General features: G+C 34.9%; 1 protein-coding gene across 5 annotated transcripts in view; it reads left to right on the plus strand.

Annotated features, from left to right (window-relative positions):
- Nucleotides 1–25,830, plus strand: part of STK38L (serine/threonine kinase 38 like) — a 129,116-nt gene extending 103,286 nt beyond the window's left edge. For all 5 annotated transcript variants that reach the window (XM_033117952.1, XM_033117955.1, XM_033117953.1 and 2 more), the window contains 13 exons: nt 840–984; nt 4,872–4,923; nt 8,053–8,175; nt 8,422–8,505; nt 13,345–13,468; nt 15,230–15,384; nt 15,752–15,854; nt 16,040–16,101; nt 17,976–18,093; nt 18,532–18,655; nt 19,680–19,775; nt 21,780–21,871; nt 21,975–25,830. In XM_033117952.1, coding sequence (XP_032973843.1) covers nt 851–984; nt 4,872–4,923; nt 8,053–8,175; nt 8,422–8,505; nt 13,345–13,468; nt 15,230–15,384; nt 15,752–15,854; nt 16,040–16,101; nt 17,976–18,093; nt 18,532–18,655; nt 19,680–19,775; nt 21,780–21,871; nt 21,975–22,102 — 1,395 coding nt within the window. In that variant the 5' untranslated portion in view covers nt 840–850 and the 3' untranslated portion in view covers nt 22,103–25,830. The remainder of the gene's footprint in view (nt 1–839; nt 985–4,871; nt 4,924–8,052; nt 8,176–8,421; nt 8,506–13,344; nt 13,469–15,229; nt 15,385–15,751; nt 15,855–16,039; nt 16,102–17,975; nt 18,094–18,531; nt 18,656–19,679; nt 19,776–21,779; nt 21,872–21,974) is intronic.
- The last annotated feature ends 1,861 nt before the right edge of the window (nt 25,831–27,691 follow it).

Genomic DNA, 27,691 nt, shown 5'->3' on the forward strand with positions numbered 1-27,691 from the left:
CTGGGCCTCTGATTTTTAAAAGTTGGTACTTGAATGACTTTAAAGTAGAAACACGCTGTCTAGTCCACAAAACTTCCCTGTTGTCACCTGGTTTGACTCATATATTTGTTTCCTGCCTCGTTCCTATAGGCATTTGAGTATCATTTGAAAATGAAATGGACCTCATAGTCTGGAGAAGCATACCAGACCTTCCAATAGCACTTCCTGAAATGACATAGAATTCAGAATGAAATAGGACAGCCATAGACTCCATCCAAAAGGACTTCCTTCTAAAAGTAGTTTTCCCCTAACACATGCTCATATACCCATAAGAAAGACTAATATCTGTGTGCTTATTTGATGCAACACTTTATGTTTCATAAAATTTATATGGCATAAGCTATTTCTTACTATTTAACTAAACAACATTAACTCCTAGGAGATTTACATTTATTGAGGACGTAAGTATTAGCAAAATCTTGTGGACTTTATTTAGTAATCAATAAAAAAATATATAATAAATTGAACCTTTCTTGTTTTGAATGCTTTTTGAATACAACCTTTTGTGTATAAATGTATTTATATTGTGTGTGGACTGTCGCTAGTGCTTATTTACTGTTATTCACCCCTGATTTTGCCAGCACAAAATTAATTTCTATTGTTTTGGGAATAGTGCAGCTTTCTCTTTAATTACTAGCATTGTATTATTTATACTGTGAAATATTTGGATGTCTCAACTGTTAGGGTAGACTTTCGTTTAGTAGAAATCAAACCATTTCTAGAGTTTGTTATAAAGTGTAGAAAGTTGTGTTGTTGTTTTTTTTCATTACTGAATAACTTGTGTTTATATGTTATTTCAGTTTCCATTACTATGGCAATGACGGCAGGGACTACACCCACCTTTCCTATGAGCAATCATACCCGGGAAAGAGTGACTGTGGCCAAGCTTACGCTGGAGAATTTTTACAGCAACCTAATTTTACAGCATGAAGAGAGAGAAACCAGGTATAGTAAAGGCTAGTCAGAGTTTTCTGTTTGGTTAAATAAGCTGTCGTGCTATAGGTGGACTGTCAACATGTCCATTAAGAATATAAATATTATAGATTCCTGTGTGTTGTTTTTAAGTTTCTTATACTGACAGGACCTCATTACTTTTTTTATTTTTGCAGAGTAGTTTCTTGTCCTATGTGCCCAATGTCATCTGATGTTTTAAACAAAATGTCTTCAACCATGAAATTATGATGTATCTTTATACTTTCTTTTAGAGGGATGCAGTATGAATAACGGACTTTAATCCAAATACCTTTATAGTGTTGTATGTATATAAGTGGGAATGGAAGAATAAAAAACGAAAGACATTGTTTTGCCTTCAGAAAACTTATTGTAAGGGAGATAATGCACATAAATATTACGTGAAAGAGTGAAAAGTATCACTAAGAGAAGGGCGAAGAAGAGAGAGAGTGCTTTTGCCTAACGCTACTGGGAGGGCTTCACAAATGGTGCTGGCCTTTAAACAGGGCTCTAAAGGAAGAGTCCTATTTATACATAGGACGTAAAAGGGAGAAGAAAGGTAGTAGAGCAGGAGGAAGGATATTAGAGACAGAAGTCACTGTCAGTGCTAGGTCAGGCAACATTCAATTTAGCTCAAGTTGGATTTCCACATTTCCTGGGAGCCTTGGATGCTTTGTTAACAGTAACAATTCTCATGATAATAGAGAGCTAGAGAGCCTCCATGAGTTTTGAACACAAGATCAAGTGATCGCAGGTGTTTCTCTAGAAGAGTGTTGTAATGTAGAGAATGGACTGTGGGAGGAGGGATTGGAAACGGGAAAGGCTAGTGAGATCGTCCAGGCAAATAGAAAGGAGGCTTGAATTTAGATTGTGACAGTAACAACAGAGAAAAAGTGATGGGTGAGAAAGATTGGAAAAACATGGAAAGTAACCAAATAAGAAATGTAAGCGAAACAAGTCAATACTGGCTCTGAAATGTCATGCCTGGGCAAACAGAGAAAGGTATAACTTTAGAGAAAGTAAGACTCGAGAAAAAGACTCAAGTTTTGAACTTAATTTTGTACAGGTCTAACTATAGATTAGACATAGCTGAGGAAAGAATTAGAACTAGAAAGTAATTATTCAAAAGTCCACGTAGAGAGACAGATTAAGGAAATATGAAAGAGAGTTAAGAAACAGAAGCAAAGCTATCATATCTTTAATCAAAGTTCCTAAAAGGGAAGAAAGAGAATGGAGCAGAGGCAAGTTAAACTAAGAGTTAGTCATCAGTAGAAATTCCAAACGATTCAATTTAGGTAGAAGGAAAGTGATCACAAACAGAAGATCTAAATGTAAATACATGGATAAATCCCAACAGTCTACTGTATAAAAACAACAATAAAATGATAATGTTTTCATCATATTAAAAAAAGAGAATTAAAATATTTTCTAATGCTAGACTATCAGTCAGGAGGGAAGTAAGTGGAATTAAAGTGTTCTTAGATATTTTTGTATCCCTAAGGATAGAGATACAACATAGAGATTGATTAATTTCAGATTTTGACAAATTAAGTGTACATATTATAATTTCTAAGGTAGCTACTAAAACAACAAAAATAAAGTCTGTAACTTCCAAACTAGTAGAAAGAAAAAAAATGAAATGAGGGGGTAAAAAATCAGTTCAAAAGAAGGCAAGAGAAAAAGAAAAACTAAAGTACCAAATTACCAGTAGACACAAATAGAAAACACAAAATAAGTTAGAAATAAATCCAAATATATAAGGAGTTACACTAATTGTAAACGTAACGAACGTCTCTGAAAGTTATCAAATCATCAAGGAGGGTGAACAAAGTAGAAAAGAACCAAGGAAAGAAAGACCTGTATCTTTTCAGGAGGCAGGAATTTAAGTTATTAATCCGAATTTTAAAAGTTCATTGTCTTTTCTTGCTGAAACCTGAAAGTAATTCAGTTTTGTCCTCCAAACAAAGGAAAGTAAGAGTAGAAGTATCTGCTGTTATTTAAAAAAGCAGTCTCAACTTGGTGGTGCCATTGGAGTCATATCAAATAGCTCCTACTTTCTAAAAGTTTATACTTTAAGGGACCGTGATAAATTCTTAAGGCTTAACTAATTGGATAAATACATAAGCCAAATAAGTACTGATCAGAACAAAATTGCAGAGCATTTTAGGAAGAAAACTATTTTTTTAAAAGGCACAAGAGAAGTTACAGTTGTTCCCGTCGAGTTACGGTGGAAACAGATGAAAGTTACTGCCTCTTTCCCCAGAATGAGGGAAGAGTTCATGAAATGTTAGTCTTGGCCAGGATAGGAAAGGGGGCAATAGAGATTTGACAGAAGAATAGAGTCGCTTGTAGGTTGATATCCCTCCTAGATTCATGGTCCTCTTACTCATTGGATTCTTTCTGCAGAGGAGAAAACTTAGAATCATTTAACAGACAGCTCTGCAGTGAGTGGTACATGATGGCAGGCACAGAATCCGATATTAGGAGCTCATTCCATTCTAAGGTTGGGCTTAGGGGAATAATATGTAAATGAAAGATAAAAATCAGTGTGTAAGCACCAAAGTACCTATTATAAATGCTGAGGAAGTGGGTGAAGAATGCGTTATTAGTCTCATCTTCTCCATTGGGTTGCTGATGAACGAACATGCTTTAGATATTTTTGTTGGGAAATTTCCTTGAGAAAGAAAAAGAAGAGGTCTTTTTTTTTTTTTTTAATTTATTGGGGTGACAGTTGTTAGGAAAATTACATAGATTTCAGGTGTACAATTCTGTATTACATCATCTATAAATCCCATTGTATGTTCACCACCCAGAGTCAGTTCTCCTTCCATCACCATATATTTGATCAAGAAGTGGTCTTAATAATGGGTTAGTAAAGAGCTGACCTTTAGATATATTGTCATAAATAACAAATACCAAACAATGTGTATTATGGTTTCAATCCCCAACCCTTATACATGAGTGGATAAATCCTGGAAAGTTAGTCTAACATACTCCAACACTAATTAAAAAGAGCTCTCTCAGGTTTATCTATAGGAAAAACCAGTATAACAGAAATAAAATACTTTATACTCACTTTGAAATGAGTTGCAGAATTCGTACCACAAGCATTTCTCTAGTTACTTCATGCATCCTGCTGTTCCTTCATCCTCCCTGCTCCCACAATGCTTGGATTAACTGACTATAAGGGTACCATTTAAAAATAATGAACAACTGAACTTGGCTATACCTAGAAAAGCAAACTTTCTGGTTATTAATTAGTTACTTTTTATATACACGTATGACTTTCCAATTTACAAAGAATTGTCATAGAATAAAATACACTCAACTGCATTGAATATCTTTCCTTGATTGATTAGGAAATCAAGCTTAGATTTTAAGTGAAGGATTTAGAAAAGCTCATTTAGCTAATTGTTAGAATCAGTATTCAAAGGGGTATCCACCTTAAAAATGTATACTTTTAGTCATTACAGTTACCTTTAAATACTTCTAATCTAAACATTGGTAAATGTTAATGATTTTGATAACAAAATCATTTGATGATTTTGTTACGATGATTTTGTTACATACGTATTTTATGATTTGATGACATTAGATAACAGAATTTCCCTTAATAGAACATCAGTTACCTTTGCTAATAATTCTTTAAGGCAGCTTTAGAAGTAAATTTTTCATTTGGCTAGTACGAGAAAGTTAAATCTGAATTGGGTTTATATTTTAGAAAGAAAAGTATTTTTAGTGATTATTTTGATTCAATTCGAAATATTTTATTTTAAACATAGCAAATTGAAGTGGTAAGCTTGAGTAAATAAATGTACATTTCTTAAATGGGAATAATTAGGAATGTATTTAAAATTTAAATTATTTTTTCTTTTGTTAAGGCAGAAGAAATTAGAAGTCGCCATGGAAGAAGAAGGATTAGCAGATGAAGAGGTAATGTTAGCTGTAATTACTGTGACTATAGTTAACAGTGCTATGTATTATGTACTTGAAAGTTGATCTTAAATGGAAAGTGGATCTTAAATGTTCTCACTACAAAAAAAATAGTAGTTATATGAGCTGATGAATATATTAATGAATCTTATTGTGGTAATCACTTCACAATATATATGTGTATCAAATCATCACATTGTATACCTTAAACTTATACAATGTTATATATCATTTATATCTGAAAAAAGCCAGGGGGAAAAACAGTAATAACGGTACAAAAGCAACCCAAGTGACTTTTGCATTTAATGATGTCAAATGATTTTTGAAACTTCCTAGATAATGTAGATTTCATCACTTGGATATGAGCTTCTTACTTTGTCGCTATGATGGATTTTTTTTTTTCTATGGTGGATATTTTTAAAAGGAGGCAGCTTTATAATTCCAAGAACAAAGATTTAATGAACAATACCTACAGTATTCTAGGTTTGTGGAACAAGCACAGGGCTCCAAGAAGAATCGATCAGTTGCCAAATCCTCTCAAAATTTTTCCTAAATATATTCCTTAAAACCATGCAGTTCTCTAGTCCAGTGCTATTACCTTAGTTTTAAACTACCACATATTTCAACCCGAAGAATAACTGCCCCCAACTGGTGTTTCTTCCGCTAATCTTGGGCCCACTCCCACCTACAAGCTTTTTCTGCAACCAGAGTTGTCTCTCTAAAACCAGATTGGATCACATCACTCTTTGCTTAATGTCCTTCATTGGCTCCTGAGTACTCTCAGGATAAGGGTAGACTCTTTAACTGGTGTACAAGACAGTGATATTTGGCCTCTGCTTATCTCTCTCTAGCATCATCTCTTGCCACCCAACCCCATGCTGGCCAATGGTGTTGAATTACTTTAATGTCCATGCTCTTGCCGATGGACCTTTTCACATGCTGTTTCTGCTGCTTGGCACTTCCTTACTCCTGCTTAACTCCCATTATTCTTCAAGAAACTTTAGGTCTCACTTTATGCATCACTTCCGCTGGGAAATCTTCCCTGATCTCTTGAGGTACTCCTCCTACTTTTTACCATAACACTGTTCCTGTCCCTTGAGGTAGCTTTAAAATACCCTCTTCCCAGAGCAGACACGCCATAATGTCTTATGTAGTAGCATTACATCTCCAAAGCTGGCAGAAGCCTAGAATAAGTACTTGGGGAATAAATAAACAATGGAGTTTCCAGATTAGGAGGAGAGATTACATAGGAGTGTGTGTAAAAATATGTTTACATATAGAATGTGGGAAACTTTAAAAATAGAAATTTCCCCTCCCTAATTCAGGGGGGGAAAAGCCTAATCCAGAAAAGGTTTCATGGAAGAGGTAACAATTGATTTGAATCTTTAAAAACTAGGTAGAATTTACATTAGAGTTAAGAAGTGTATACAAAATGACGAATATCATGGAATAGATTTTTTTTTTTAAAGTAACGTGACAATGTTATAGGTGATATCCCAATTTTTGTACGATTATATATCCCATACACTTATGGGATATATAACGGCTGTCCCCAACTACGTAAACATTGTTTACTTGCTGCATTACACAACCTATCAGATATTAATGAACATTATTTTTTCTAGCTGCCTCTCTCTTATCTGTCAATTGTGAGCGTAATTTATGAAACTGTATAAAAATAAGGTCAGCTTTTCCATTCAGCTTTTCCATTCAGCTTTTCCAAATTACTGAAACTATATCCAACTATACTCTGTTTTATAATCCATTACGTCAGAAATCCAGAATGTCTTTCAAAATGTTTGTATTTATTCATTTACGTAATTTTAAAAAGGCCTTTACTGCTTTGAAAGACAGTGCTGTAGTGCCACCATGTGGTCTTTTTAATTATACTCTTAAAATTGAAAACTACTTTTAAAATCTTTTTGTTTTACTAGTAATTCAGTTTTTTTAAGTATTATTCAAAAGACGTTTTTGAACACAAATATAATCTTTACTGTTGGTCCATCGTTGATGTGCCTGAGTATGTAACCTCATTTAGCTGTTTAAATTGGAGACATAATTCCTCATATCATCCTTTAGATTAATTTTGTTAGAAGTAAAAGAATTCCATTGCATTGATGATACATATTTCTAATTAAGAGTTCACCTTACCCTTTTGAAAACAAATACACACAGGGGTAGAAAAGGACTATTCAGTAGTTATATCTGGAGCTGCACTTAGGAGCAAGTCTTTTGAGCTGCTACAGTCATTTTGACTTGTTTCCTTCTCAGACCTGAACCACTGAAAGCTTGATAGAGTTCAGCTGAAGATGAATAGGGGGTTAATTTTTCCCCTGATTTTGTTTATTTCCCATTCTGTGTTACCTCTACTAGGAACTATGTCAACAAACAGAATTTTGTTTGGTGAGGGAAAAAAACAGAATATAGAACAATGAAATAAATGCCCTTTCTAAGTGTATCTTCAGGTATTTCATAACGTTTCTTATGAATGCTCATTATTTTTTGTGATTATTAGAGAACGAATTATGAGATTTATGACAAATATTTTAATGACTTTTTCATGTAATTATTTTTTGATGCAAGTTCATATTTTCAGGAAGTTGTATGCCAAGTCTCAAGCAGTTTATTAAAATTTGCCCAGGAATAAATTCTACCATAAGTAAATCTCTATAGAAACACTGCCATTGTGTTATTTTAGTGTCATAAGTCTCAGATATTGTGACAGAGAAACCTTTGAATTTACGGAATTGAAGCAAAGTAGATTTCTTGAGGTAAAAATCAATATCAGAATACTGTTAGTGTTTCTTAAAGTTTAATTTTTATTTTTCAATTAAGTTAGCATATAGATGAAAGAATATGATGAACTAGTTAAGACGAAATATTTAATGGAGTGCACTTGAAGAATAAAGTTTTATCAGTTGTTAAAAAGTTTTAAAGTTTTCTTTAGAGTATTTTATTCTTTCCGTGCTTAATAAATACTTGACTTTGGTAAATAAGTTGTAGCACTAGTATATAATATTTAAGATACTTCACCCCCATTTTTGTTGTCTCATCTTTTAATACTGTAGATTTCCTTTGAAACAATCTGATTTTAAAGTCATCTTTTTCAACTATCTTTTCTTTTAATAGAAAAAGTTACGCCGATCACAACATGCTCGTAAGGAAACCGAGTTCTTACGGCTCAAGAGGACCAGACTTGGCTTGGATGACTTTGAGTCTCTGAAAGTTATAGGAAGAGGAGCATTTGGAGAGGTGTGGTTCTTTTTAAAAGTCACTGCTATTGAAAATATATATCTTAAAATAGTTTAACATATGTATTAAAATAGCTTAATATGTATTAAACTAGTTTAATGGATTAAAATAAGTTTAATAGAATTCCTCAAGTACCATCAGTGGCAAATTGCAACACTTCTTTCTTTAAAGGAACCTACCTCTCGCTCCTAAATAAATAGTAATGACTGTTTAACATTTATAATGTCATCAATTTTTACATTTTAGGTGCGACTGGTCCAGAAGAAAGATACAGGCCATATCTATGCAATGAAGATACTGAGAAAAGCTGATATGCTTGAAAAAGAACAGGTATGTTCTTTAACACATATAACCGAAGGAACATCTGCTGACTAGGTGTTAGAGAGAGTAAGTAAGTAAGTAAGTAGAATAAGTAAGTAAGTTGATATTGGAATTTTTAAAAAGAAATCTCTGACTCTGGGTGGTGAATACACAGTTATAGATAATGTATTACAGAATTGTATGTTTGAAACCTATGTAATTTTACTAATCATTGTCACCCCAATAAATTTTAATTTAAAAAAAAAGAAATCTATACATCTTACTATATAATCTATTAATCTTTTGATAGCCTGTTTCATCATTTCTCAATTTTTATAGTTAAAATTTCTTCTAAATTTATAATCTAAATATGTATTAGTCTGTTCAGGCTGCCATAATAAAACAGGCTGGGTGTCTTAAACAACAGAATTTTATTTTCTCACAGTTCTGGAGAGTGGAAGTCTAAAATCAATGTTCTGTCAGGGTTTGGTTTCTGACAGGGTTTGATTTCTTGTGAGGGCTCTTCCTGGCTTGCAGGTAACTGCTGTCTCTCATTAAGTCCCCACATAGCCATTCCTTGGTGTATATATATATATATATATACACATATATCTGAGTGTGTGTGTGTGTGTGTGTGTGTGTGTGTGTGTAGATAGAGAGAGAGAGGGAGAGAGAGAGATCTCTGGTGTCTCTCCTTGTAAGGATACTAATCCCCCACCCCCATGACCTCACTTAAACCTTAATTACCTCCTTAGAGGCCCCATCTCCAAATCTAGTCATACTGGGGCTTAGGGCATCACCACACAAACATTCAGTCCATAACAAAATACCTTCAGTGAAAAGAAAGGACAGTTCTCAGTACCCTCAATCCCTATCACATATCAAAAAAGCAAATCCTCCTGAGAATTTGCTTATTTAACCTATTTCTAAAATCTGTAATCTTTCTAGTTTCATACTTCTCGGCTCTTTCCACGTTTCCAGTGACTTTTGACATTTATGGGAAGGCCATAAATCTGAAAACATCAGTAGTATTATTTTATGTATTTACCTGTGTTTCCAGTTTGGATAGACACTCCGTAGAAATCTAAATTGAATACATACTCATTTTAGTGAAAGACTAAACAGTGGGGTTATAGAAGGAGATGGGACCTCTCTGAACCTAATGCTTTATTTCAGTCTTTAAGTCCCCACGTGAAGCTTACTGTGTTATTACAGTACTGTAACATAAATTTATTTAGATATGGCCAACTTGAATTTTCACTGCATTTTTCACTTTATTTCTATTTCATTCATTCAACAAACATTTACAAGTTCTAGGTTCTGGGAATATAGTGGTTAACAGAACAAACCTGATCCTTGTTCTTTTATAATAGTGGGGAAAATGGGCAGACAGCTATTTCAAATAGTCATGATAAGTTCTATGCAGAAAATTTCTACCGAAGGAGAAAGCCATACAGACGCTGTTGGTTTAGGAGGAAGAATTAGATCAGGGAAGGTTTCTCTAAGGAGGGAAAATTCGATGAGAGGCTGAATAATGGGAAAGAATGACACAAAGGGATCTGGCAGAACAAATATCCTGGTAACAAATGCAGAGGCCCTTAGGCAAGAATAATCTTGGCCTGCTCAAAGAAGAGAAAGAAGCCATTGTAGCTGGAAATAAGTGGGGAAGAGTGGTTAGAGATGAAGTGGGAAAGGTATGCAGGGACCAGATCTTGTAGGGCTTTCAAGGCCAAGATGCAGAGTTCGGGTTTTATTCTAAATGCAGTAGGAAGACACTGTTTTGTCTCATTGATGTTCTACAAAGATGAAGCAATCCCTTTGCTTATTTACAGGAAAAACAAAAGTTGATGCAGGGAGACCTATGTAGCAATTCCAACCAGTTTGTGATTGTGGCTTATACTAACTAGGGTTACAAGAGTAAAGCGGAAGAAGTCAGACAGATTAGTTATGTTTCAGAGGAAGAGACAACAGGATTTTCTGTGATATACTCTGTTGCAGGGTGAGAGGAAGGGCGAGGGTAGTGAGGGAACAAAAGGGAAGAATCAAGAATGATACCTAGAGTTTTGCTTAGGAATGAGGTGCATTACGGTGTCCTTTTCTGATTTAGAAAAAACTGAGGAAGGAAGAGGTTTGGAGACAGTGGGAATCGAAAGTTCTTTTTGTGACATGTTAGCTTTGAGCTGACTATTACATATCCAGTAGAGGTATTAAGTTGACAGTGGGCTGGAAGCTTGGGAGAAGTTTGACTAGAAATATAATTTGGAATTCATCAATATATTGATAATATTTAAAGTAATAGGACAAGATGAAATTGCCTAGGGAACAAATATAGACTGAGAAGAAAAGGGGGACTGGATCCAAGTTCTAGGGAACATTTGGCAGAAGTACACAGCTGAGGAGACTAAGAGATTGGGGGAACCTTGGCGAATGTGGTGTCAGGGAAGCCAAGAGGAGAAAAAGTGTTTAAAGGAGGAGATGGGCGGGCAGCTACGTTGCGTGCTGCCGAGAGAGAGCAGGAGGACGAGAGGCAGCTCCATGTCACAGTGTGGAGATTTTGAATAACTTAGCAAGGACAGTTCCCATGCACTGGCGGGCAGAAGCCTAACTGGATTGCTGGAAAAGAAAACGGGAAGGGAGTATAGATAAATCTTTCATGTGAAGCAGAACCAGGACTAGATTGGTAGAGTGAGATTTAGGGTCAAAAGGAGGTTTGGGTTTTGTTTGTTTTGGCAGGAAATGTTTCAGTGATGATTGGAAGAACTCATTAGGAAGAGAAAAAGTGACGGTGTAGGAGAAAGAGGGCAGATAATTACAGGAGTACACTGGAAGACAGAGGAGCTGATGTTTGATAGGACTAGGGGCCTACTCAACACAGGAAGGAAAAGCAGACAGAATTGGAACAAATGCTATATGGTTGATCTGACAGTGCAAAGTGCTGAGTTCCTGCTAGAGTGCAAATAATTGAGGTCATCAAGTCAGAGTAAAGGGGGTAGATAGCTTATTGGAGGTATAAGTAGAAGTTGTGAAATAGTTACGACTGTTGACTTGATGAGTAGGGAAGCAGACTTGTTGGGGAAATACGTTGAATGCCCACTGAGATTTGCAATCATGAATGTAACGTGAAACAAGTTGGTATAATTAGGTGATTTTTCTCTAGTAATACTTACTTGCTCTGGGGCAGACTAGACATACTAGACAGAAATTTGGGATTCACTAGGGTTGGTGTTTTGCCAGGCAGAGAAGGACAGGGAGTTCAAGGTGTTTGCAGAAGAGGGATCATAGTGATGAAATCTAGGCTGGGCAGAGAAAGAAATGAAATGATGAAGAGAGTAATAGAAAAAAGGTGGTAGTGTGTTTGGAATGCAGATTGAAGTGTAAAGAATAAGAGACCTGGAACTCAGAAACAGAGTTCCTTGAAGTTGAGAGTGTAGAGGGGCTACAGTCGCTGATGAGAAGGACAGGAAGGTGAGTGATGTGGTGGAGTGGAGGAAAAGGTCACTGGAGATGAGGAGGAAGTCAAGGACCTGTGCAGTAGGGGACTTGATGGCTCATCCTTGTGGATGCTGAAATCCATCCACTGAGTGGAAAGGATGGAAAGCAGTTGGTAAGCCGTGAGCTAAAGTCAGGAGGAAGTGAGGGGGCTGCCCAGGAGTTTTATAAAGTATAGCTGAGAGAAGGATGGGCGCTGCTGAAGGCTCCCAGCTCGTACTTCAGAGGAGCTGGAGAGAAGAAAAGTATCACAAGCAACAGGAGGAGAATGAGGAAACCTACCCCCACCCCCCGCCCCCCAGCAACATGTGAGAGAAGAACAGGCCATCCTTGAAAACTCACTCTGCAGGAAGACAGAACTCTTAGCAGACAGCCTGGTTTAAGTTAGGATAAGAGGTGATAGGGGATTTTGTTGAAGAGACTGACTGCAGAGGGAAGAGGTTTGGAAGACGAGGAGGGCTGAGATATTGAGTTTTATTAGGGAATTATACATAATGATGGGAATAAGTTTTTGGGGTCGAGATGCAGAGCTTTAGCGACAAGGAGATATAACTAGGAATCTAACTACATCATAATAGAATTAGTACTGGTTAGGGTTTTAGAGGAAGGACGAAAGGCAGCAGTTAGTTCCAGATAGAGACTATAGTTACTAGCCACATGTGGCTACTGGGTATTTAAATGTAGCTAGTCTGAATTGAGACATGCTGGAAATGCAAAGTACACACCAACTTTTGAAGACTTGGTACCAAAAAAACAAAAGAGTGTAAAATATCTCAATAACTTTTATATTAATTACATACTGAAATGATAACATTTTAGATATGTGGGGCTACATAAACTGTAATTATTAAAAATAATTTCACCTGTTTCCTTTTACTTTTTATGTGGCTACTAGAAAATTTAAAATTACATATGTGGTTGGCACTGTATTTCTCTTGGATGGCCCTGGTTTAGAATATTTTGCCAGAAGTTGAAGAGCTAAGGACCCTGACTTCTATAGGGCACTGCTTACAACGTTTAATTTTTAAAAGTCTGACTAGGGCCCTAAATTTATAGGACAAAACCAGGATCCGTGGCTAGGTTGAGAATCAGGTTAGAAAGTGTTTACACTAGTCATTTTTCTACCTCAAAGGCCTTGGCTTCCCCTGAAATACCTCTGGAGCCCACCTTTTCAGGCCTAAAGATAGAAGCTGAAATGAACTGTTTCTAGAGCTTCTCCATATTTAATGAGAATATGAACATATGAGAATATGATCAAATCTTTCCTAAAACTCCAGCTCTCCTTTGTGGTTTTTAAGGAGCTGGATGGATCATTTTAAGAGGTAAGCCTGAAAAATGTGTAATGTGTTACAATTATTTTTTCAAAATCTATTCATCTAGGTCGCTCATATCCGAGCAGAAAGAGATATTTTGGTAGAAGCAGATGGTGCCTGGGTGGTGAAGATGTTTTACAGTTTTCAAGATAAGAGGAATCTTTATCTAATCATGGAATTTCTCCCTGGAGGTAAAAACAAACATACAAGCAATGACAGACTGACACAAGCAAATTGTTATATATAATTAAAATTTTATTGACTAGGTTTACTTTCTATTCCTAATTTTGAGATGTTACATCCTCAGTCATGGTTTTTCAATAGCTCCTCCCATAGTAATGTTAATTTTGACCACAAATCAAATTTTGAAGGAATGACGAAGTTGGCACATTTTAAATACTACCATTCTGGGTTTACTGTATTTAAGTCTAGTGTTAAGAACAATAAGTCACTGAAGAAAAAGACAACCCAATGGGAAATGATAAACAATGTACTGAAGAGAAACTCTGGCTAGTCTATAAATATATAGGAAAAGGTTCAACCTCACCCATATTCAGGGAAATGCAAATTAAAACAAGAATGAGGTATCATTTCACACTCATCTGATTAGTAAAAACATTAAAAGTCTGATGAAGCTGTGGGGGAAACTGGCCTCTCGTGTATGTAAATTAATATCTAACTCTTATGGACAGCAATTCAGATGCCACGAAAGTGGAAGGCGTATGTACCCTACAATCTGGCAATTCCATAGCCTGCTGTATTCCCCAGAGAGTCCCCCCTACATGTGCACAAGAGACCTACAAAAGGATACTCATTGAGCGTGGTCAGAATTGTGAAAAACTGGATGCAAGATAAATGTCCACCAGTAGAAGAATAGCTAAATAAAATGTGGCATAATTATGTGACGAAATATTTTACAGAAGTTAAAAGTCAGGAGCTATATATGTTTCAACAATAAGATCTCAGAAACAGTGGAGTAATAGAGCAAGCTGTGAGGTAATGTGTACAGTTGATATCATTTATAAATTTTTAAAAAACCTACAGAAGACTATAAATTCATAGATTAATATATAAGTATATGAAAATATTTTTAAAATAAGCTGGAAGAATACACATCAAACCAAATCCATGATGATGGTTACTTAGCAAAAAGGGAAAGGGGAATAGAATGGGAACAGAGGACAAAGAATACTTCTACATGTTACTTTGTTAAAAAGACTTGAATCATCATGAAAAAATATTAACAGTGGTCAATTCTGAGTTGTAAGTTCACTGGTGTTTGTTCTTCGCTTCCTTTCAAAGAAAAAAATTCCTTGAAAATAAAAGGATGTCTAGAGGTGAGTCTGTGAGTGGAATGATGTCTCCTTTTTGCTGGCCCAAGGAGCTCTGAGTGCTTTTGAAACTTGAATTTGAAAGAATACATCTCATTTCTAGGTGTGCTTACTGATTCATTTACCAGTTTAGCATGTTTTCCTCAGCAACTTATTCTGGATATTGAATGGTAGATATTACTTCCTTGTCATCTTTGCTTTGATTTGATTTCACATACTTTCTCCCTTAATCCCATTAAATGTCATGCAACTTTTGCTTATGTAATGACACTTTTTTCATTTGGCCCTAGAGATGGTTAGGGGTATACTGGGTGGATCATAAAATGCAAAAATCAGGCACACATTGTACAAATACAAAGACAGCTTTTACAAGGTATTCCCGTTTTGAGGCAATACACTTACTTTCCTGGTCATAATTGTGAAAAACTGGATGCAAGATGAATGTCCACCAGTAAAAGAATGGATAAATAAAATGTGGTATAATTATGTGACGAAATATTTTACAGTAGTTGAAAGTCAGGAGCTATGTCTGTTTCAACAATAAGATCTCAGAAATAGTGGAGTAATAGAGCAAGCTGTGAGATAATGTGTACTTACTTTTCTTTATTTTTCTTTTTATAGGTGACATGATGACATTGCTAATGAAGAAAGATACCTTGACAGAAGAGGAAACACAGTTTTACATTTCAGAGACTGTTCTAGCAATAGATGCGATCCACCAGTTGGGTTTCATCCATAGGGATATTAAACCAGACAACCTTTTATTGGATGCCAAGGCATGTGACTAAATTGGTGAATTATTAGGTTGATGATTATTTTATGGAGTAATAGAGCTGATTTTGTTATTGGAAATAGACAACGGCAATGTTTATTATTGCTAAACTACAGTATTTCATAGAATGATGCAATAGGAGAGGACTCTGGAGTAAAGTGACATCAAGGGAATATGGCTGGCTGGCTGTCTTCCATTTTCTCCTTTTTAAATCGTCATCATCATATATTTATAATTGTACGTTTTACTTGTATGAATTCTAAGCTAAGAATATTTATAATAATTGCATTTAAAAGAAGAGTGTATAATAAAGGTTTTGTTTCAAAGTTAATAAAAAGTATTGATTTTACCTTTTTTTTAAAAAAATTTAGGGTCATGTGAAATTATCTGATTTTGGTTTATGCACGGGATTAAAGAAAGCTCACAGGACTGAATTCTACAGAAACCTTACACACAATCCACCAAGTGACTTCTGTAAGTTTGATTTTTTTTTTTCAGGTTAAAGTAGTATAGTTGGATTAATTCAGTACTGTTGAGAACTGAAGATTCTCTCCTTCTCCTTATTCCTTAAACCAGTGTATTTTAAATATATATGTGTGAATTTGTTTTGGGGCGAAAGTTTTTCTCTCACGATTACAATTCTGTCTTGTTGAAATTAGCGTTTCAGAACATGAACTCAAAGAGGAAAGCAGAAACATGGAAGAAGAACAGGAGACAACTGGTGAGTTCGCCATGTTTTTAAGAAAGAATTTTGTGCCCTAGTCCTAAAAGCTCTGGTTTTTGCTTGATTATTTTGTATCTTTCACAATAATTAGTCCTTACTTTGTAGCAATGATAGAGCTTATTCTGGGATCACAAATTTTTTTTAGTTTCTTTGTAATGTTTCCATGCCTATAAAGTGAAATGCTGATTTTTACTTGATAATTTAACTTTAGAGTATTTTATCAAGCATATCTATACTTAAGTGATCTGTCTGTTTACTAGTAATTAGCGCTTTGTATAAAACTCACTGAGATGAGTGTGAACGTAGTGAATGCCTTGTGATTTCCATTTTCTATACCTGTCTTGATAAAACAAATATCAATCAGCACACCTGAGGTAGTTGTCTGTTTCTAAGAACTTCTTTATAGGCAAAGGTGTGTTACAACATTCTTACAATAAATCAATAAAATTAGAAAGCTGACTTTATCACAAATAAACTTAAATTACTCCTTTAATGTGGACTGTCTATTTTTAACCTCACACTATTTCTCCTCTGTTAGCAAACATAAGAATTGCTTGCCCCTTTTCCTCTTTTCCTTTATCCTGTTAACTAGGTCTTGGAACATTCCCAAGGTCAGGAATGTGCCATTGACTTGTTTTCCTAATTTCTTGTACAATGCCTGGCACATAGACACTCTATATTTGTTAAATTCAACCAAGTGATGTAAATGAAATTACAGATAATTCAGTATTCCCTCAGAAACGTAAATAGGCTGAAAATAGTCTGAGATCCTCTTAAACCAAATAAAATGACCTTTGCATTATTGAGCTCATCGTCTCATTAGTCCAAGTAATTGCAAGCTTCCTGTGCTTGTAAAACATTTCACTGTTATTAAAGGTTTGAAAAATGTTTTAAAAATGTATTGAGCTATGCATTAAAAACAAAAAATTCCTTCTGCTTTTAAATGTGTTACTTCTATATCAGATTTTACAATTGAGAAACGAATTTCAGTATTTCCTACTTTTAAGGGAAAAATGAATGCTGCTTAAGTATAGTGGGAATTCTGTGCCCCCCTCCCCATTACAGATGATTTACAGATGATTTCATATGTACATGTTTTACTATTCTCATGGCCATCATCATGACTTATGTAGTATTTCCTAAGGGAGAAGCAGAGGGAACTCTGTTGGTATATTGGGTAGGAAATTCCTTTAGAAGCTGTATCCTGTGCCCACTAAATGCCAATCATGTCCTCCCCAGGTCATTAAAATGACACAATCTACAGTCACCATTTTCAATCAGCCCCTAGAGTACTATCTTTAGCTGAGAACTATGTCCTTAAATAAATAGTATTTATAATATTTTATATGAATTAAGAATGAAAAACTGTATTGCTTCCTAATGGATGAGCAGTGGCCTAGAATTAGGTTCATATGAAAATACCTCATGTTTATATAATAAGTTGTAGTAGTTTGCAAAGCACATTACTTTTCTTGTGTCATCCTCGTATCAGCTGTTCAGGCAGGTATTGTTATTCCAATTTTATGCTCGCAGAAACTGAGGCTCAGAGGGGTTGAATAACCTGCCTAAGAACACATTAGTAGTGAGTGCAGGAGCCAGGCCTACTGGACTCAACCTTTTTATTCTTTTGAAATGAATTTAGAGCTAAATATATAAGTCACTTAGTTGAACTTCTTGGAGAGCAAAAATCATGTCTTAATATATTATCTGACTCAGTACCTATCACTTAAGCCTTATACATGATAAACATGCAAAATAAGTATGCAGTGAAAAATTAACTTCTGTATATATTGCTTTTTACAGTATTGAGCCATACTCATATCTTTCATAAAACTATATTAATGTAGGTTGGACAAACTGTTCCTTTGCAGGCGTATTCCACAGTTGGGACGCCAGATTACATTGCACCGGAAGTATTCATGCAGACTGGATACAATAAATTGTGTGACTGGTGGTCTTTGGGAGTGATTATGTATGAAATGCTAATAGGTATGTTTTATCATCCATTTATGTACACATTACATAAGTTACCTTGAATGTCACTGATTGAACTTATTGCAGAGACCATGGGCTAAGTAAAATATCAGAACTCTTTTAAAACTAACTTCTGACATCCCAGTATGTTAAATACACAATGAATACCAATTAGCTCCCTGGGAATCCTGTTTCAGGAAGTGGGTTTTAAAGCCGAACTCCCATATATCAAAATTGTATTTGCATGGTCTTTCAGGTAAAGGAGGGGCATTGCTTTAAATCCTTTATTTTACTGATTTCATTAGCAATTTTATTATAAATTGATGACGGGTGGCGTTTTTTATTGTGAAATAGAGCACTCAGGGCTACGTTGGTTCTTTTGACACATATATAGTAGGTATAGCATACTTGATCGTTAAACCTGATAAAACTTTTGTTTTCTCTGATACGTAGGATATCCACCTTTCTGCTCTGAAACACCTCAAGAAACATATAGAAAAGTGATGAACTGGAAAGAAACTCTGGTATTTCCTCCAGAGGTGCCTATATCTGAGAAAGCCAAGGATTTAATTCTTAGGTTAGTGGTTAAACCTCTAAAGGAGTTTGTGGTATCTTAAAACTATAAGCTATATTAATGTAGAACTTTACATTACGTGCCTGAAAGACTGAATAGCCCATTTCACTTTTGTGGGAGAAAAGGGACTACCACTGCAGTCAAAGAGATCAATAAAGAAGAGGTGTTTTTAAAAAATGAAAACTTTTAAAAGGAAATATGCAGGAAAAAAATAAGAGTTAAGAAGAGGGAAGAGGTCTTGTATTATTTCAGAGGTCACTCCTGTTAGAATGCATGACCCTATTCCATGAAAGAGAAAAGAGAAAATAAATTGTTAGTAGCAGTTCACATCACAAAAATCTTTATATGAAATCTGATGTAAGCAAAAGATTCTATTCTGTTTCTCAGTTAAGATGAAGTGTTTTGGTACTGTTATGAATGGCTGGAAGGAATATAAATCGGGACAACCTATGGGACGAGCCCTTGACAGCATATTATCAAAAATCCTTAAGCTGTATATATATATATCCTTTGACCCAGCAATTTTACTTCTAGGAATTTTGCTTATGCAGATAATCAGATGTGTGTACATATTTAGGTACAATGTGTTTATTGCGATACTCTTTTTAATAATGAAAAATTGAACACCATATAAATGTTCAACAATAATGGACTGGCTAAATAAATTGTTAATATTTCCATATGCAGATTTTAGAAAATGAAGTTAGAAAAACTTTTAATGACTTTGGGAAATTTTCTTTATGTGAATTTTCTTCATTCAGTGAATAAAAAAGTCCTAATATAGTAACTACTGTATCAACACAATATTTTGAAAATTATAATAAAAGACTGGAAGAAAATGACTTCAAACTGTGTATAGTAGTTAACTCTGAATAGAGCGATGACAGGTGATTTATATTTTCTCCTACATTTTCCACAGTAAGCAGTTAACTTCAGTAAACAAATAAAAAAAGAAATGTTTGAAATAATGCAAATAGAGTACTTTAAGTGTGATTTGCATATGATCATTTCTGTGTCCATCTTCTAGATTTTGTATTGATTCTGAAAATAGAATTGGAAATAGTGGAGTAGAAGAAATAAAAGGTCATCCCTTTTTTGAAGGTGTAGACTGGGGGCACATCAGGTATGTCTATGGGCTTTGAATGGGAGAGGTCTGAGTAAAACAAAATGTAAACTAGATTTAGCGATTAATTTTTCTCTGATTCCGCAAGATTAAATACAAGAAGTAACACTGTTATAGTGCTATTAAATCAGTGCTTTCTGGGTTACACAAGTGCATGAGACTCCAGTGGCTATAGTTAAATGACTTGTTTTAGCTAATGTACACTTTAAGGGAAAAAAATCACATATTCTGCACCAATTTAGATTTTTATATCCAGAGTTACATGATGAAGGCTGTTAGCACAATCGAGATGTATTTACATTTTACATTATAACCTTTAATTTTTGTCCTCTTTTTAATATACCATATTGTCTTCTTTATTAATTTATAAGATACAGTCCCTTTTTCAAACATTGTGGGAATAGTTAAATAATGCAAGTATCTTATAAGAATTTGCTTATAGTTGTTCATTGTGAGCCTTTGTCTTTATTCAGTTTATGGCCAAACTACTTTCAATAGTTCTGGCCTGTTCTACACATAGCAAGTTCAGAAACAAATCTGACCATGCCATTGTCTTCCTTTCCATTGCACTTAAAATAAAATTAAGTATCCTTAACTGCGTTTCAGGACTGTGGGGTATGGCTCTTACCTCACAGTACAAGTTGGTTCTTATATGATCTTTCCACACTCTTTCCACCTCACAGAAATGCTCTTCTCCTCTCCCTGCCCTCTCCTGGCCCTACCCCTGCCCTGCCAAGCCAGCTCCTTTTAATCTAAGACAACTTATGTGTCACTTCCTCCATGTAGATCCTCACTGGAACTTCTACTAAGAGTTAGGCACTCTACGTATTTTACTTTAATAATAGCTAATTTTTTGATGATTTATTATATGTCCAGCATTGTTCTAAGTACTTTACATAAATTTCTTATCTTCATAATAAACCTTATAAAATAGATACTATTATTTTCTCTATTTTGCAAATGAGGAGACTAAGGCATAGAAAAGTGATTTGCTTACAGTGCTACTGCTAGGAAATGATCTAGCTAGAATTACTAATGAGAATTGGACCTAGGCAGTTTTATTCTGGAGTTCTGACTCTTAACTGCTATATTGTATTATACTATATGCTTGTATACATCATCTGATTGAACAGAACTTCATAGTTATAAGGATGCTTAGAGACTACCGGTCCAATCTCTTGGTTTTGTAATGAGGAACAGTCACAGAGCAGAGACTTGCCTGCCTAAGGTCATACTGCTAGTTAATGAAGAGATTAGATCTGAGGGCACCAGGGCCTATGGTTCTTTCCACTAAACAAATTTAGTAAGTATAAGTAAGTTGGAACAATTGTGGGGAAAATGTATGCATGCTTTTACATGATTTTATAAACTTATCACCTAATAGATCTAATAAATATTTGTTGAAACTGTAGAAGCAATAAAAAAATGGTAGCTTCTTTTAACTATTTCTGTGCATAAACATTTTTAGCATGGTAAGTAGGCATTTTCATGACTGATATTTCATGTCCCTGATTCCCTTAAAATTTATATGACTGAAGTTTTTAGATTCAGATTTCATCACAAATGTGTAGTCACTTCACCCTTTGAGCCCCTTATTTTCTTAAATGACTTTTGATTTATGGACCCTTTCCTAGAAGAAATTTATTCCTAAATTAATTAGGGAGGATCCAGTCCCCACAGTATTAAGCATACTTTATATAATTATAAAATCTTTTAAATAAAATCTCTTATGTTCTACTTTATGTTTCATTAGCTCTAGAAAAAACACAACAGCATGAGAAAGTCTTGGTATAAAGAAATAAAAATACTAAATAAATGATAATGTTTTAATAAAAAAATTATACTCAACTATGAAGTCCACTTAACTATTTTCAAATTCACAGTAACTTTCCTTGGCTCTTCTGATATCTATAGAACAGCATGAAGAATTTTCAAGTAGATTTGTTTTTTGGAAAATTAAGAGTTGAAGAAAATTGACCATGGTTACTCAATACCTTTTCATAGGGAAAGGCCAGCAGCAATCCCTATTGAAATCAAGAGCATTGATGATACTTCAAATTTTGATGACTTTCCTGAATCTGATATTTTACAACCAGGTAAGACAATTTAAAACACAATATTATTAAAAGTCTATGAAGATGATGACATTTTTCACTAATGAAATTCCTTTGCTCTTGCTTAATTTTTCTATCTTTCTAGTGCCAAACACCACAGAACCAGACTACAAATCCAAAGACTGGGTTTTTCTCAATTACACCTATAAAAGGTTTGAAGGGTTGACTCAGCGTGGCTCTATTCCCACATACATGAAAGCTGGGAAATTATGAGTGAAGATCACATTCGCCCACAACCAAGAGAACTCAGGTAGCTGCATCACCAGGCTTGCTTGGCGTAGGTAATAATACACTGAAATACTCCCGAGACGGTGGTGCTTATGACTACAGGAGGAAATTCTACAGGACTAGGATTTCTAAGACTACTATAGGAAATGGTTGGCAGTGCCAGCTGGCTTTTTTTTTTTAATATTTTATTATTTTTGTTAACTTTATTATACGAAGGTACTGGAATAAAAGAAACGTACATCCCTTTCTAACTGCACTGCCTACATGCGTATTAAGGTCCATTCTGCCTGTGTGTGCTGTGGCTTTGTACTGTAACACCTCTAATCAATTCAGGAGAAACACATATCATTTAAAGCAACATAGGCTAACCTGTAGGTAATACTGCAGTATTGCTGTTTTACTGCAAATCTTCTGGGTCTAGATAATCAATAAAAGCCATCTTCCATAGTTGGTGTTAAGAAGACTTGCCCTATTGGTTTGGACATCTATAAAATATATATGAAGACAATTTCTATCATGGTTTTAAGAAATTTAAAAAAGAAAATACACTGGTTATTTAAAAAATAGAATTTATCATCATGTTACAACATAAACTCCACAGTAGGGAGTGACATGTTTATAAGAAGGAGGAAGTTTAACACCTTCACTCGAGCACCCCACTAATATATTTACTTTGCATTCAGAAATACTGGTGACCTTTATATACGTAGTCTGCATACTCATAGGGGAGGTGTACTGTATTATATAAAATGTAAAGTTGCTTTTCTTGTGACAACAGGACTTCTTTTTTAACAAGAGGACATGACATTATTTTAATTTGATTATGGTGAGTTGAATATAAGAAATGACCACGAAGGCTGCTTGTAGAACTAGTGTATTTTTATTAAACTATTTTTTTAAATGTCAGACTTCTGATCGTGTAAATGGACTTGTAGAGTACAAAGAGCTATTTACTTTGGTTTTCTAGAAAGTTGTTACATATCATGGTTGGTTAACTTTTTTTTTTTATGAAAATTTTTCCTTTGATAGTACTTGCATTATTGTGCCATTACTTTCTTATACTCCAAATGTACCAAAGATCCTGAACAGAGTGGTGTTCACAAGTGAGTAGAATTTTACTTTCCTGTGGGAATGCTGTACTCAGACATGACAGATCTTTGATAGAGATCAGCTTATTGAAGGACGATATTGTTCATGCTTAGCTACATCACTGTGGTCACTGTAAATGGAAGTAAGGAGGTAAATGCAGGCCAGAGGGGTTGTGATTAGAGGATAGGGGAGATGGTGTTAGCATCAAATTCTTTGGGTATTTGTCTAAGAATTAAATAATCTTTTCTAGCTCAATTTTTTAATTCTAAAATGAATCTCTGCAGTTTGGGTTTCATAAGTACTAGTTGAGGAATAATACTTGATTAAAGAATGGCCTAATGTTTGTTTTATCTGGTGATAGAATTTTTTAAAGATACAACAGTTATAACCATTACAAATGATCTGTGATCAAAATCTAAAATGATTTATTTCTAGAAATATTGCTCTTAATGGGGAATAATCGCATAGGATCATTATGCAAATCTACAAAAGCTTTTATAAATGTTGCTCCCAGGTTCCACAGGCTGCCACAGTTCCACAGTATGTTTCAATAAGGCCATCCTGGGTTCTCCTCCCTGCCACCCTTTCTTTCCTTCCTCCCTCCCTCTCTTCCTCCTTCCCTTTCATTCTTTTTTTTTTCTAGTATTTGGTGTTCATTCAATAGTTACCTCCATTTTTCGTGTTTGGATCTTGTGGCTGAGTGTCTAGGAGAGAGAACTATTAAAATTCTGGGGTTATCTCAATTATACTAACTCTGGGTTTTCCAATTATAGCTGCCTCTAATATTAAAAAATCTTTAACTTCTGCTCAGTTTTATAAGATTTTTCTCACCCCACCTTATCACCTCCCCTTTTCTTAAAGGACTGCTTTGCTAGTGTGGTAGTGAATGGAGAAGATATGGGGAAATTGCAACATTTTCTAGTTCTAATATTCTAGTATGGAAAAATATCAACTAAGTTGACACAGAGAGCTAGAGATAGATAAATGAACTGAATTATCTAAGTTGACTTCTTAATTGAATAAGAATAGAGTATTTTACTTTCCTTCTCCCTCATTCTTGTTAACAGGAAGGACTTGGAAATAGTTATGATTTCTTGGCAGTGAAAAGGCAGTTCTAAAAGTTTACTTTGTTCAGAGTCTCATTTTTCCCTGGAGTTAAAAGAGTGATTCACAATCTTTGGGGTTTCCTCCTCATCAAAAGCATTTCTTAAGTGCCTATCTAAAAGCAATTAAAGACTGTGTCTGCCCTTTGGAAGCTAAGATTTGATTCATGATGCAAGTTAGCTAGATAATTTGTGAAGTACCTTTGAGATTGAATTTTCTCTATTGTACATTTCCCATATTTCAGGTGAACCTGAAATTTAATTTAAGTGACAAAACCTTATCTAATCAACTGGGCATAATGACATTTTCTTTAAATTAGGCTCTATTTTGAATTAAAGAGTTTTATTATAAAGTGTGTGTTTTGGTTTTTCTAAGTATATAGAAACCTTGTATAATTCAGATTTATTGATTTCCTGATTTAATGTAGACTTTGACTTTTTTATTAAAAAACCTTTGTATTAAAGCAAGTTATGTTATTTTTCTTTTATGCTTTTCTTAGTAACATAACTTTAAATCTTTAAATTTATTGAAGCACAGTGCTATCTGAATACAAGAAATTTGTTATAAATCAACCTTTTCTGAATGGAATCTGTAGCTGATTTAATAAGCTGTTAGTTGAATTGGGAATATTCAAATGTGGAATATTCCAAACTTTGGTTGTTGAGGCTAAAGATAGGGTTTCATTTTATTTCTATGAAAGCATACTTTTTCTGTTTTCTAAACACCTGTATATCTGTGGAAATCTGTAAAATTTAAAATATTTTTAAGTACATTTATTTTTGGTGTTTTATTGTGGAAAACCTTTAGACCAGGGTTGTCCAAACTTTTTTCAATGTTTTTCACCAAGGGCCATGTGCAGTAAAATACACAAACAGCCGGGCCTCTCACTCGAGGTGAAGTACGTATTGCCTCACCTGGTTTATTTAAGTAAACTAAATATACTTTTGGAATTTGCTGCGGGCCAATTAACAATGGATTGTGGGGGGCAGTTGGCCCACAGGCCGCAGTTTGGACACCCCTGCTTAGACAATCAACCAACCAATCAATTAGTATCTATTGGTAAGAGAAACAGCTGTCCCTCTTTTCAAGATCTACAAATGAATGAATTGAAATTTTAATCAATAGAGAGGTCCCTGGCTACTAAACACATTCTCTCTTTGAATTGTTAAGATTCAGAATATTCAAAATAACTGTTTTGCTACAACCGTGATTATTTTCTCTTGTCTTTAAATTTTATTTTCTCTTTAGAAGTGCACTTATTTCTGAAAAATTTTAATGAAACAAACAGAACAAATGTAAATATAACACACTTGGGACTATTAGAGATATTTTAGATTTTTATGAAAAAATATGGGGATATTGCTACATTAAAAGGAAAGAAGTGAAAAAATAGATCTTAGTTATTTTTTAAAAAGCAATATAAATTATTCAGCAGTTGTCTAGAAAAATCATCATCAGGCTCTTGAGTTCTGTGTTCAGTTACTGAGTTTTAAAAAAAATGTTTTGGTGGCATGAGGCCTTTTTCATTGAAGGTAAGAAAAAAATAAAAACTATGTTTATAATAATTTCTGTTGGTGAGGTTTTTTGGTTTTATTTTCGAGTTTTGAGATAGGTGTTACATAAAACTCAACAAAGATTATTTTGTAAATGTATTCAACTTTTACACTTAATGATCACATCAAGAACAAAGTAAATATTTGAAGTTTCAATTGTGTTACATTTGAACAATCAAGATAGTTATACAGGTTTACATTCAACTACCACACTAGGCCAAAACCAGGTAGCAAGCAGAATTGAAATTGAAAATGCCTCAAAAGAGCATGGAAACCAGTAATATAGTAGGCCCAGGTATCCAGGTACCAGTACACCCTGTCCCATGAAAGACACCATAATCATTTGGGATGCTCTTTCTGCCGAGTTCAGGAGTCAGTCAGAGTCCTGCTCATCCTACCTCTGCTCCCAACTGTTTCCTGACTTACATCATTTCAGTAATGCCATAGTGAAGACAAAACAGTGAAAACATTGGATGTCAAAATTTGGACATTGGCGCAAACTTGGAGACTCTAAATTCGTCTTCTTTTGAAAGCATCTTGTGATAAAAAGAACTTATGTTTGTATACAAAATCCTTCACTTACATTATTCATTTTGGTTTTTATTACTACTCTGTGAAATAAATATAATTACCATCACCTTACAGATGGTGAATATGAGGCTGAGCATGACTTACCCAAACACAGGTAAGAACTTGTTCCTGAACCCAAATACAGTGCTCCTGCTCCCTCAAATCACAGCGCATGCTTCATGGACAAACTACCTCATATGCTTCTAGACCTCAGAAAAATACATGGGGAGCTAGTGACACTTTTCACTTTTTAATTGTAAATGTCAGAAGACAAAAGTAAAAATAGCTTCAATGGTAAGGAAAATGAATGTCTCGTGTAACACCAAGATGAGATAGGGAGCTTCCAGGGTAGTCAATTTAGTATCTCAAAAATATCAAGGACACAGGTTCTTTCCATTTTTCTCCTTTGTCATCCTCAGAAGTTGGCTTTGTCCTTGGTCTTGTTTTCTCAGAGACTAGATGGCTACAGGGACTCAGCATCAAATCCTCACACATTTAATTCCTAAAAAGAGAATTACTTGTCACCTCCTTTTTAACAGCAGGGAAAATCTTTTCCAAAAGCATTACAAGCAAAGTAACCCCAGATTTTATTGGTGATGGACCTAAAACTAATCAGGATTCACGTTGCTGGTAGGGTGAGGCTCATCAAAGTACATGGCCACCTAATACCAGGATCAAATTGGGAGTTCATTTAAAGAGCTCCAAGATAACCAAAAAGGTGCTACACAGGTTTATAGCGATGGCTCTTAATTGAAGCCACTGCACCTGGTCTTTGTTGCTTGTTCTGCCATTATCTGTGTATGAACTGAAGGCTGGTCCACTAACGTTCCTGATCCTTCTAAAATAGGAGTACTGAGTGCCACAGAGCTAGACCACAGCTCATCTACTGGGGTCCCGGGTTCCTTGTCCTTCTAGAACCAGGAGTAGGGGTGGGTCTTTGGACATCATACAAACAGAATGGCAAGATGGCCCAGTGACCAGGGCTTGGTCTTTTTAGTACTTTTGCCATCTCTCCCGGTTCCTATTCATCTCTTCATTGATCCATCTCCCCCCAAAGCTGTTAAATTGGTAATAGGGACCCTCATCGATTCCTCCCCTCCCCCAAGATTTAGACGGGTAGGGTGGCCTAATTACTATTGACTCAACTGTTTTGTCTAACTGGAGAAGATGGGCTTTAACTAACAGAAATCGAAACATTTCTCAGGTGAGTTTGTGCAAATTACCCCACAGTTATCTCTGAATGCCTCTCCTGTTCATA

Source organism: Rhinolophus ferrumequinum, chromosome 10 (genome assembly GCF_004115265.2).
Source record: "Rhinolophus ferrumequinum isolate MPI-CBG mRhiFer1 chromosome 10, mRhiFer1_v1.p, whole genome shotgun sequence".
NCBI lineage: Eukaryota > Metazoa > Chordata > Mammalia > Chiroptera > Rhinolophidae > Rhinolophus > Rhinolophus ferrumequinum.